This window comes from Notothenia coriiceps, unplaced genomic scaffold, assembly GCF_000735185.1.
Source record: "Notothenia coriiceps isolate Sejong01 unplaced genomic scaffold, NC01 NC01_scaffold00012899, whole genome shotgun sequence".
NCBI classification, from domain to species: domain Eukaryota; kingdom Metazoa; phylum Chordata; class Actinopteri; order Perciformes; family Nototheniidae; genus Notothenia; species Notothenia coriiceps.
In genome coordinates, this window is record NW_011345600.1 from 339,294 (window position 1) to 349,638 (window position 10,345).

Consider the following 10,345-nt stretch of genomic DNA (forward strand, 5'->3'; position numbering starts at 1 on the left):
TAAAAGGCAAACAGATGCAAAGTAAAACAAATCTCCTTTTTACTTTGATGAAGCGAGCTCGTTTATTACTTCCTGACGCCAACCAAGTTAAATTACTCAATACAGAGAAAAGGAGAAGACGATACCTATAGTTTCAGATTGTGATGTAAAAATCTAAAAACTCATCTCTTTCGACTCCACTTCGAGCAATAAAATGACTAACAAAGCACTTGTATACTAACAAAGGACTGGCTTATCTAAAGCTAGTTGAGTAGCACTTGAAATGTTTTGGCTCTATGAAACCTGATGTACTTAGATTCTGTTTTCTTCAAGGTTGTATCTTCTTGGTCGGACACACCTATTGTAAGTCACATTGGATAAAAGCGTCAGCTAAATGCAATGTAAAGTAATGTAATGTTATACTATGCCATGTTATAATGTGCCACATTTCTTTCAGTCACAAAATTCTCAGAGCTCTAAGTCTACTTTATTTAGAATTCACTGCAACGCTGCAACCTGCGTTTGATATTAGTTACTTTGCATAACACAAAGCTCAGTTCTAATGAGAATGATTTCATTGATTATGTTCCTTCTTTATATGATGTGGGGGATGATCAAGTGTAAGAATGGGTTTATTCGTCCCTCTAGAAATGTCCTTTGTTCTTTGCTCACATGAATCCAGCCCAGGGTGATGAGATCGTACTGGTCCTGTATGAGGAAGAGCTCCTCCTCATTTTCTGTGTCACAATAATCCGGTCCACCAGTCTGCTTTGGTACGATGACGTGGGTCACGGTAAACGCGTTTCTCGTCTGCAGCAAACACACATTTAAAAAAAAGCATCCCGGTCACTCTATTACAACCCTTTGAATTAAGCAGTGCAACTGCCTGCCAAAGAGCTAAATAAGGACACAATTAACAGAGCGCTGAAAGGTTTGCCATTTGAAAAAAGAAGGCATGATCGTAACAAAATATAAGGAGCTTTAAGTTTACCCGATCAGCAAATGATTCATTCAAACTAAAGCCTGAGCAGATGGGGACAGTAAGGGGAGTGTTACATTATGTTTCCCTCTGGGGTGGGAGGTCAGCTGATGTCTCCGTTTCAAAATCTACATTCTTTACACATTAAAAGCATGATAAATATCCATTACAGAAAACCTCCCTTGTATTTAACATGGGAAAAGGGAATTGCTTGTAGTTCCTTATTTAAAGACACAATGAGAAAACATTTCATGAACATCTACCATATACAAGTTGTTGTGCTTCTGTGACAGATTGCAGTCAGTGCTGCTGGTCCCAGCAGTCTTACCAGTTTGCCACACAGGATGCCACAGGTTTCTACAGTTCGGCTCGTGTTGGCCTCGGCCAGCCTCAGAAAGCTCCGGCACAGCTCCGCGGGAACAGCCAACTCCCGAAGGGCATCCACCATTGTATCTGCGAAAACCATGTAGCAGAAAAGACAGAGTTAGATTCATGTGATGTGCTGGGACAAGGCATGGTGTAAGCAGGAAATGAAGAAGGCCAGGGGGAAACAAATCAGCTCAGATGTTTAAGTACTTTAAAGCAGGAGTAGGGCGGTATTTAAATCCTCTGCAAGCCAGACCCCCTATTTTCAGAACAAAATATGAACTCACTGTTGTTACCCGGGCTGACCAGAGTCCCGGGCTTGAGCGCCCTGTCAAAGGTGGGCGGGGCGGGGGCAGGTGGGCCGATGTAGGCGGGGGGGCCGTTGTATTGGTGGTTGGTGCCGCCAGACAGGTCCCCTTGGCTCTGAGGGGCGCTGGGGGAGACCGCCGCGGGACCCTTGATGCCTGGGAGGAGGGGCGTGTTGGGGGAAGGAGCGGCGGGCTGGGCGAACTCCAAGAGCACGCGCTGGCGCTCCTTCTCCAGCTCCTGGCGGCGGATCATCTCCTCGAAGGCACTGAACTGCTCCTGCTCCCGCTGCCGCCGCTGCATCTCCACCACGCGCTCCCGCTCGGCGTCCAGTGCTCGCTGCTTGGACTGTTCCTGCGCCAACGTCTCCTGCTCCGCTTTCTGAACATATAGGAAACATGTTCAAGCACGTTAAAAAGCAGGTGGTCTTTTGCTCTTCTACAACAGAGGTTTGGTTGAACTGTAATTCATGTGAGGTCTTCGCTAATTCTGACAATATGTAATTCTTTGCCAAAAGGGGTCTCTAGATCAGAACAATAACAAAGGAAAGAGTTTTGTGCCGTCATGAAATAGCAAGACTCATTGGAGTTGCGCTATGAAGAATTCTTCATGATAACTTTTTTCTGGTAACTTAAAGGTCCCATGTCATGCTTTTCTGGTTATTACCCATCCCCTTGTGTATTATGTAGCTTTTACTGCATGTAAACGGTCTGCAGTCACAAAACCTGAAAGTACACCCTGTAGCGAGTAAAACTCTAACAAAGAAAAGACGTGTCTATGCTGCCCCAGAACGCCTCGTTGGAGATTTGTCTTTTTCCATTGTTTTCTTCCTGGGTACTGTGATGTGACCATACCCAAATGGACCAATCCGCGGAGCCGTTACGTTCCTCACACTCAATCTTTTCTCAGCTGCAGCTCCGCCAATTTCTCCTCCCTGAGACAGCGGGACGCGGCGACGTTGTGAGTCTGTGTGTGAGCACACGCACAAACTCCCAGCCAGGCTGCAGGTGTGTGTGTGTGTGCTCGGGCTGGTTTCGGGCTGGGTTTCGCTGTCTCGCAGACGGCCACTGGGCTCACAGGGAGGGGGGGGCAGGAGCTCCAACAAGCCGTTTAGGACAGAGAGTGAATACACATACTATACAGAGATGCTGTATGAGAAACCAATGTGAGTTTGGAACATTGAACAATATAAATCTATTCTAGTAGACCTCAACAATGGAATTATGATCAGTAGAAATGGCCATGACATGGGACCTGTAAGATCCAGAGGTTCAGGATGTTTTTACTCGGAGCCTATTTATCCAGAGAGCTCTCATATTCTTAAAAACAATCATACAGATAAGTTAAACCGGTTAAAAAAACACCAAAACAGTTTTTGCATGGCTTATTTTGCTGTTAACTTAATATAGTAACGTCTGGTTGAAATATATATCATATAACCACGAAGAACTGGAAAGTGTATTGGTTAAATTGGATCAAAGGTATAATTTCGAAGAATCTGTTGCCATAATAGGCAAATAAAATGGGCAAATACTTAGCTTAAAATGACATTTCTCCAGGTTTTAAATGTTTGGAAACTTTTTTTACAAAGCTAAACAACCACATATATAACATATATCTAGTCATTTTTAGACATCTTAATACAAAAATGTTACGCATTATACATTAAATATCTCTTTGGATCACTGAATCATTAAATGTGACTATTCAAGGTCGATGCCATTGATTCTCTCCTTTTATTCTGTTAATGAACAAACGCTTCCTTTGATAACAAGGTGAAATGACGCTGCAGATTAGTCTTTCCCCCGAATAAAAGTTTACACAACCCATTGTAAAATCAGTTTACAATGCTTGTCGTATTGTAAATGAGCTTTAGATATTTGTGTTTATTACATGTTTGAGATGGTAATTCATCTTTATTTGTGAGTCATTCATTAAAACAGCAATGACTATCACAGACAGATCCATTTCAGTGTGTCAGCATTTGAAAGTTTACCTTTTTGACAAGATACTGTTCATGCTCTTGTTCAAATCTCCGCAAAAGAGCTTTTTTCAGGATTTCTGCTTGAGGAAAGGCAACGTCCTTTAGTTTCTGTGGAAGAAAGAAAAACAAGGTGTTGCTTCAACATTTCCTTAGAACAGTTCAAATGTCTTATAAAGGAAGGTATGAACAATACAAGTACCTTTAATGTGTCTTTCTTCTCAGGAATGTTAGCGGTTTTGTAATCCCGATGTTTGGGAAGTTTTTCTATAAAGAGACTGGGTAAAAACAAATTGTTGTTATTAACTAGTGATTTTGCCTGCACTGATAATACTTTTTTAAATATTCGATACAAAAGTATTTAAAAATAGGAACAGTGAGACTGCAGTTCCTAAAAATGACTGATTTATAGACTTAATTAATTTGTGCCATATCATGTTCCAAGATCAATACTCCCACTGACCCTCTTTTTCACAGCATAAGTCTCTAATATCTTTCACAATACTTTTTTAGATTTTTTTGGTGTGACTGTGAACGCAACATTTCGGAACTATATCGGAAAAGTACTGAGTTGTGAACGCGCCTAATGAAAGACTATGTGACCTTATCCCAGTGTGGTTTGCGGAGGTCCACATGTAAGGAATAAGATTGATAACACTATAAAAATGTCCCTAAAAGTGTCTGTTTTTAAAAAAAGCTTGACTTTACTAAATGGCTGTTTACTTTATTTTTTAAATGCATTTAATTTGTACAATTTGTATCCCTTTTATATTAGTTTGTTTTGGGGTATTTGGTTAGTGACAGGTATGTTATAGCTTGTAAATGTTTCTTTATAATATATGAGCTCTTTCGTATTCTAAATGCTGATATAATGGTGATATATTTTATAAATACTTCCTGTTAAAGGTGGGGTAGGTCATTCACTTCAGAAACACTTTTTGTTATATTCCATGGAATGCTCTTAACATCCCAACAGCAATGAATACATGAAATTCTTTGACAATAAATACATAACAAAAATTCATCTGTGGAAGCCGTGGCGCTGTAAAAAGCATGATGGCCTACCTGCCTGTCAGCCTTCCATCTGTGCACAAACTTATCTCATGCCCTCATTGGTCATGTGCGTGTTCGTGTGTGTTGGAGGAGGGGCTCTGTAAGGAAGTGGCAGATTTTCTCCGGCTGTGTATTTTCAAAGTCTTGCGCACTCGAGCTGGTTTCTCCAAAATTACCTACCCCACCTTTAAGTGTCTGATTGTGAATTAAATGAATTGAGAAAGATCTTGGTTTAAACTGTCCTGTGCTCCCGGCTTGTTTTTTTTCAACTTTAACCCACACCATCTAATGTATTCATTTCTGTAAACCAACAAATCCATTACAATGACGATCAAAGTATAAATGTATACTATAAGTATGTGTTTAGTGTCCTGTCTGTCTGTAACTTTGTGTGGTAGTGTTACCACTGACAGGTCTCTCTTGAAAATGAGACCTTGTGTCTCAATGAGATTTTACACCTGTATAAATAAAGGCTACAAAAAAATAAAGAAATTAGTGTATGAAACACAATCAAACAAATAATAGCTTATACACACAATGATACAGCCTTATCGCTGTAAACACTCACGTGATATATTTATTGAAAAGGACGAAGGCATGCTCGATGTTGCCTTCCTCTGCGTAGATGTTAGCCATGCGGATCATCTCCATGCCAGAGCGGAAGTAGCGGCGTGGGGGCACGTCGTCATTCACCTCCACCGAGCTTCCCTTCTTGGTGAGAGCGCGGACTCGCTCCTCCGGCTGCAGACTGACGTCGTTGTGGTCCGCCATCCTGACAGCTCAACCTGCAACACTGGGAAGAATAACAGAACATGTAAAACAGCAAGTGGAACCAGCGACTTACACTGAGCTGATAACTTTCTACACTGACATTCAAGAAGTTTTTGCACACCTGTTCTTATTATTGTGATTATTGGTTCAATCATTACTTTAAAAGATTTCTAGATTTGAATAATTTCATAACTAAATGTATTTTCATCGGAATCACAAGAAAATGTGTTTTATACTTTCAGACTTACTGCATACTTAGCTCCATGCAGATACTGTAGTTTCAGTTTTCAGCTAAAATTACATTTAATACCACAATAACATTTCTTTCAAGGAATAATATTGAGATGTTCTTGTTTTTTTTAGGAAACCAGTGCCTTTATTTCACTGACAGTGTTGAAAGGTGAAGAAAGGGGGAACGACACCCCGCAGATGGTCTCCATCCATGGGGACCAAGCCCCTGCACATGGGCCAACTCTACCAACTGAGCTATATGGAAACCCATAATATAAACCGACCCTTTCAGCAGCTGCAGCAAACAACATTATATTTGCCTTGCAGTTTATGTCAAACACTGTGTGATTTGGAAACATTTTCTTCCAGCGACAGCCACCGTGCCCAATGCACAGCATTTTGACAGTTTTCTGGAAAAGGCTCCTTTATAAAGGCTTTGAACTTAATTCTGCTAACCAGGTTAGTTAAATCTGACTTGCTGTATTCCATTTCCTTCTATAGCTGTTTAATCAATTACATTTTAAAATTATTTAACTAATGTTCAATTGGAAGTTAATGCACAATATTTAGAGTGGATTTGACTTCAACATAAAATAAAATGTATTATAATTCACAATTTTACATCTGTAAATCGGATTAAACATACCGTCATTTTGGTTCTTAAATATTGTAAACTTAATATGGCTATGGTGTTATGATTTGAAGTCTTAAGCTTCCTTCCTTGAAAGATGAAACAATATGCTGTATAAACGAGAACAAAGAGGCCTTTCTTCACACCCTGTATTCTGGCCACAACTGGCTGAATAAATCTCGAAAATAAAGCAATGACTCTGGATTGAGGGTCCATGACTTGGGCTTTTCTACTCTGTATTGATCAAATGTGAGGTGCTCCATCCGCATGCTTAATAATAGTGAGGTAGCTTGTATTGATTGTGACATCTTGGCTAGCTGGTACAGAAACACAGGAAGTCAGGAGGGACAAGTTGTTATCAAGAGGTGAGGCTCTAATAAAAAGGGAAAGGTGGAGGTACTTCAAATAGTGTATATACTTTCCTTGAAGTCTACAGAAAATAATATTTTTTTTCCAGCATATTCTACCTCTCTGTTCTATAACAAGAACAATAGTCAGAGGCTGTCAATGTATCACTGTTAATTTGAGTGATGAAAATATTTTTATAAAATACACAAACATATGATGATGAGTACCATTCATTGCTGTATATTTAAACTACCCAACAGTATAAAGTAGTTCATGTGCTCAACTTTTACAACAAAATATGCAACATAAACATTAAGGAAGCAGTAATATTAATGCAAAAACATGATGAATTATAGAAGAAATGATAGGGACCCTTTTACTAGTAAAAATAAGTGTCTAAACTTTATGTATGGACATGTTAAGTGTACTTTAATGTGGTATTTACTCTTATAATATGTTTTTGAAAGCAGGACTAGTGTAGTAGTGTTTTTACAGTGTAGTATTGATATTTTGACTCAAGTAAATGACATACATACTTTCAGAATGTAACCACAGCTTATCACCATACTTCCTGTTTTCATTATCATCTATAGTTTCTTTTTTTTATCATGTCAAGTTCATTTAGTGTCAGAATCCGTTTTAAAGGGTCAGTTTGAGATGAGACACAATGAGAAACGGTAGGCCCTTTTGAATGACACAACATGACTTCCACATTACTTAGAAACCTTGTCTACTCACATGCTGTAGGAGTCATACAGATATGTTTCACCCTCCACTGCTGTTGATATCTAGCTAGCCCTGTCACTGAGGTGTTTCTCAGCGACGTCGCGTTAGCCAAGCTAAATTAGCAAAGCACAGTTCCAGTTTAAAATAGTTATCTTAACCACCGCTGCGCAGCTTCATTCTTACCTGATCGAGCTGTGAATGGAAGCTCAAAGAGACCTACATACACCTCAATCAAAATTCAATTGATGTATTCCTCTCAAGAGAAAATAACTTCAGTGGGCTGCGGCAGCGCCTACTTCTATTGCTGTACTTCCGCAATCAAAACAACTTCCTTCTACTTCTTCTGTGGTTTTACTAGCGGACTACACTTCATCGTTACAAGTGCATGCCGCCACCTGCTGTACGGTTGTGTGTAACTACATGATACCATTTAGAAGTTATAGCCTGAAGATTTCTGCAATGTATTGTCTTTCCTGGTTCACAATTGGACTCTATGGGCTTGCAATTAGCCAAAAAAGCCAAAAGAAAGTAGACCCTCCGTTTTTTAAGAGCACGGATCGAGTATAATTCCTGCCCTTTGCTGGGACGTCTAACATGTGTTTTCTTTGGTTTGGCTTCTTTAGTTTCATTTGATGTCAGAATTCTTTAAATATAATCAAGAGAAAATGAGCAAAATATCCTTTGTTGCACGTCGCGCAGTGTGTACGACTGACAGCGGCTCCGGCGGGGTAATGCGTAATCACTGCGCACATTTCGTTTCCAAATTCAAATGTACTTTTTAAAATCCCATTACGTTCTTTAACATGCAGTAAAACTATTAATCCAAAGAGAGAATTAGGTCAATGTTGTTTGTGTTTTTTTTGTAGTATAAATAAATACACAGTAATTTTGTATTGCCTTCTTTAGTGGTGCAGTCAAGCACACAGGAAGTGCGCCGGATTCTGAGGAAAATATTCGTTGTGGCCAAACGGCGGTACTATACTTCCGTATCAGTCGCTGGGCCTGGAAAGACTTTTCCCCATTGACTAACATTGGGAAAGAGACGTCTGTAAATCGTTGGATAATTTTTTTTTTAAACTACCCAGTATGAACATTTGTATAGCCCTTATTAAAAACATTCGGTCCTCAAGTTGTAAAATGTGCTAATAACGTTATTCTGAGTCATTTTCCTCGGCATTATGAACGCGGATCCAACCCACGGGACCGCGCCGCCCAGCAACGTTCATGTGACGTGTTCAGTACTATGAGTTTTACCTTTACCCATGGATGCACAATAAGAACGGACGTTTCGCGCTCTCAAAAGTTGGGCCATTTTGTCTTCATGCGCCAATGAGCAACTCTCATAGGAATGAACGAGGCCCCGCCTCCCACGCTGTATCCAGTTCATCAGTGACGACGAGTCATAAAACCCGGAAGTGAGTTAGTATTTTACCACTTCCGGTTCCCTCGTCTCAGAGTCAACAGTTTTTGGAACATGTTTTTGGAAAATACAAATAGCTCGAGATAAAGTCTGTGGTTAACACACATGTAAGAGACGGATCACGTGTTGTTCGACGACATTAAATACATCAGCAGTGATTGTTAGCTAGCGATTAGCTAATATTGCTACGCAATGGTTTGTTGCTTTGCTCCGGGTTGCAGCCACAAGTCTTCGCATGGAACTTGCTCGTTCTATCGTTTCCCGACAGATGTTGTCCGAAGGAGAGTCTGGACTCGTGTTATACGGTAAGATAAGAGATACGATAGTACTTTATTGATCCCAATTTGGGAAATGTTTGCGTTGCAGCGGCATAAAAAGTACTGAGCCCGTAAAGGTTCATGGAGAAAAAGAAAAAAAGTCGTTCGCACGATATACTTTCTCGTTTCTCGTTTGCCATGTAGGAAGTGGACTGTGGAGCGTGGGGAGATGGCAGTGCATACATTATATTAGATATATTTCAAGCTCCGACTTCATTTTAGGGACATTTCGGCCAGAGGTGTTGAGCTATTTGTTTAAGCACTGGATTCGAAAATCTGCCGCAGAGAGCTGTGCCTTTTACGCGCCGCCTTCACTGTGTTTACCTTTATTAGAACCGCTGAATAGAGATCGAGGCTGCTACGTTTCTTTCTCTCTCTCTCACACTCACACACACACGATTATTCCGTGTGTGAGAATTACCATGAACAATAATTTACACACATCTGATAAAAATATATCAAATCGGGCAGTTTGATACACATGAGAAATAAGTTTGTTTAATCTTAATGTAGTGCTTGCTTAGTCCTGTCGGGGTGCACTGGAACGAACGCCATGACAGGCTTGTTTGAGACGAGCGAGACCGACGCAGACCTGCGCCATTGCGATCGCCGTCTTGCTAGTGCGTTGCATGATGGTTAGTCATTTTGTCCGACTTGCTCTGGAGACTCGCCTACATGAGACGTTGAAATCTCGCGGGACAAAGATACCCGCAGACTTGAGAGCGAGGCGCGGCGAGGCGGCGCAGTTTCTCTCCACGGGCTGCTCAATGCTTGATGGGAGACGACTCGCTGGTATCTCGAGCTGAGTGCTCATTGGTGGTTTTTACCCCGTGCTGCTGATGAAACTCTCCAATTGGCTCGGCAAAAGTAGTTTGTTGTTTTGTGTCAGTTTTACGTCGCCACTTCCATTCACCTTTTCCCATCATTGTTCCACAATGTTTATCATCATGAAATTAATATCTATATATTTTATACTATATTTGCACTGCTTACCGCTTTCATGCTTTATATATCTTCGGATATTCATACACACTGTTCAAACTGCTCACAGGCTGCTGTGTGTATCTAGTGTATTCACACTGTACCCCTCCTCACTGTTTATTCATCATTCAATTAATTCGATATTTTATTCTGTAGATTGTGTGCATTACTTTTCACTTTACTGCTTTTTGCACTCCTGGTTAGAAGCTAAACTGCATTTCGTTGTCTCGGTACCTGTAATATGTGCAATAACGAT

At 40.5% G+C, this 10,345-nt stretch overlaps 1 protein-coding gene across 2 annotated transcripts; it reads right to left on the minus strand.

The window, feature by feature from the left end:
• Nucleotides 1-558: 558 nt before the first annotated feature.
• Nucleotides 559-7,721, minus strand: LOC104947657 (STAM-binding protein-like A). Of its 2 annotated transcripts, none has more exons than XM_010773714.1 (7): nucleotides 7,555-7,721; nucleotides 5,233-5,457; nucleotides 3,814-3,889; nucleotides 3,627-3,722; nucleotides 1,612-2,011; nucleotides 1,287-1,411; nucleotides 559-789 (listed from the first exon to the last, which is right to left on the minus strand). In XM_010773714.1, exons 2-7 carry the CDS (start codon nucleotides 5,433-5,435, stop codon nucleotides 574-576), a joined length of 1,116 nt encoding a protein of 371 aa, XP_010772016.1. In that variant the 5' UTR covers nucleotides 5,436-5,457; nucleotides 7,555-7,721; the 3' UTR covers nucleotides 559-573. The 2 variants fall into 2 exon arrangements, with proteins under 2 accessions (XP_010772016.1, XP_010772017.1); XM_010773715.1 differs by lacking the exon at nucleotides 7,555-7,721 and adding an exon at nucleotides 7,384-7,546.
• Between the last annotated feature and the right edge of the window lie 2,624 nt (nucleotides 7,722-10,345).